This window comes from Sinocyclocheilus grahami, unplaced genomic scaffold, assembly GCF_001515645.1.
Source record: "Sinocyclocheilus grahami isolate Dianchi unplaced genomic scaffold, SAMN03320097.WGS_v1.1 scaffold9467.1, whole genome shotgun sequence".
Taxonomy (NCBI): domain Eukaryota; kingdom Metazoa; phylum Chordata; class Actinopteri; order Cypriniformes; family Cyprinidae; genus Sinocyclocheilus; species Sinocyclocheilus grahami.
The window spans coordinates 1-567 of NW_015512633.1; the positions used below are offsets into that span (position 1 = coordinate 1).

The 567-nt window shown below is 40.6% G+C and overlaps 1 protein-coding gene across 1 annotated transcript in view; it reads right to left on the reverse strand.

The window, feature by feature from the left end:
- Nucleotides 1-148: 148 nt before the first annotated feature.
- Nucleotides 149-567, reverse strand: part of LOC107578257 (ATPase family AAA domain-containing protein 5-like) — a 7,974-nt gene continuing 7,555 nt past the window's right edge. Inside the window, exons 10-11 of the mRNA XM_016264228.1 lie at nt 353-384; nt 149-252 (exon numbers count right to left, since the gene is read on the reverse strand). Coding sequence (XP_016119714.1) covers nt 240-252; nt 353-384 — 45 coding nt within the window. The 3' untranslated portion in view covers nt 149-239. The remainder of the gene's footprint in view (nt 253-352; nt 385-567) is intronic.

The window sequence follows — 567 nt, forward strand, 5'->3', positions numbered from 1 at the left end:
TGTTTCGGAAGCCAAATGTTTTGTTTGTTTTGAAGGGACTGAGGACTTATAAGATGCATCCAAAGAGAAAAGTTTGAGATGCGGGGTTGAATGTGGGCAAGAAAAAGGTTTTGGCTCACAAGATAACAAATGTTTTTTTCTTCTGCATGTAGACAGCCTGTCTGGTCTAACCTCATGTACATTTGTGGAGGTCTGTAACATCAAGCCTTTGATTGGCTTTTCTCCTTTTGTCTTGAGATTTATTGACTGTTGCTGATAAGAAGATTGAGATGAGAAATGTGGAGAAAAGAGACTTTCGATGTTAGAGTACAGTAGACCTGCTCCCATTTTCTCTGCCAGGATCTCCAGATACCTGCTGTTTTCCAGCTCAGTCCAGGATCCACACTGTGGAATATAAAACAGATTACATGCATCAATTTCTGCAAGTGGTTTACTAGCTCTGCGACACTATCAGCATAAAGCGTTGTCAAATTTGATGCATATTCATGTTAAGATCCACCCACTAAGGGTGTATTCACACCAGTCTTGTTTGGTTCGATTGAATCAAACTCAAGTTCGTTTCCCCTC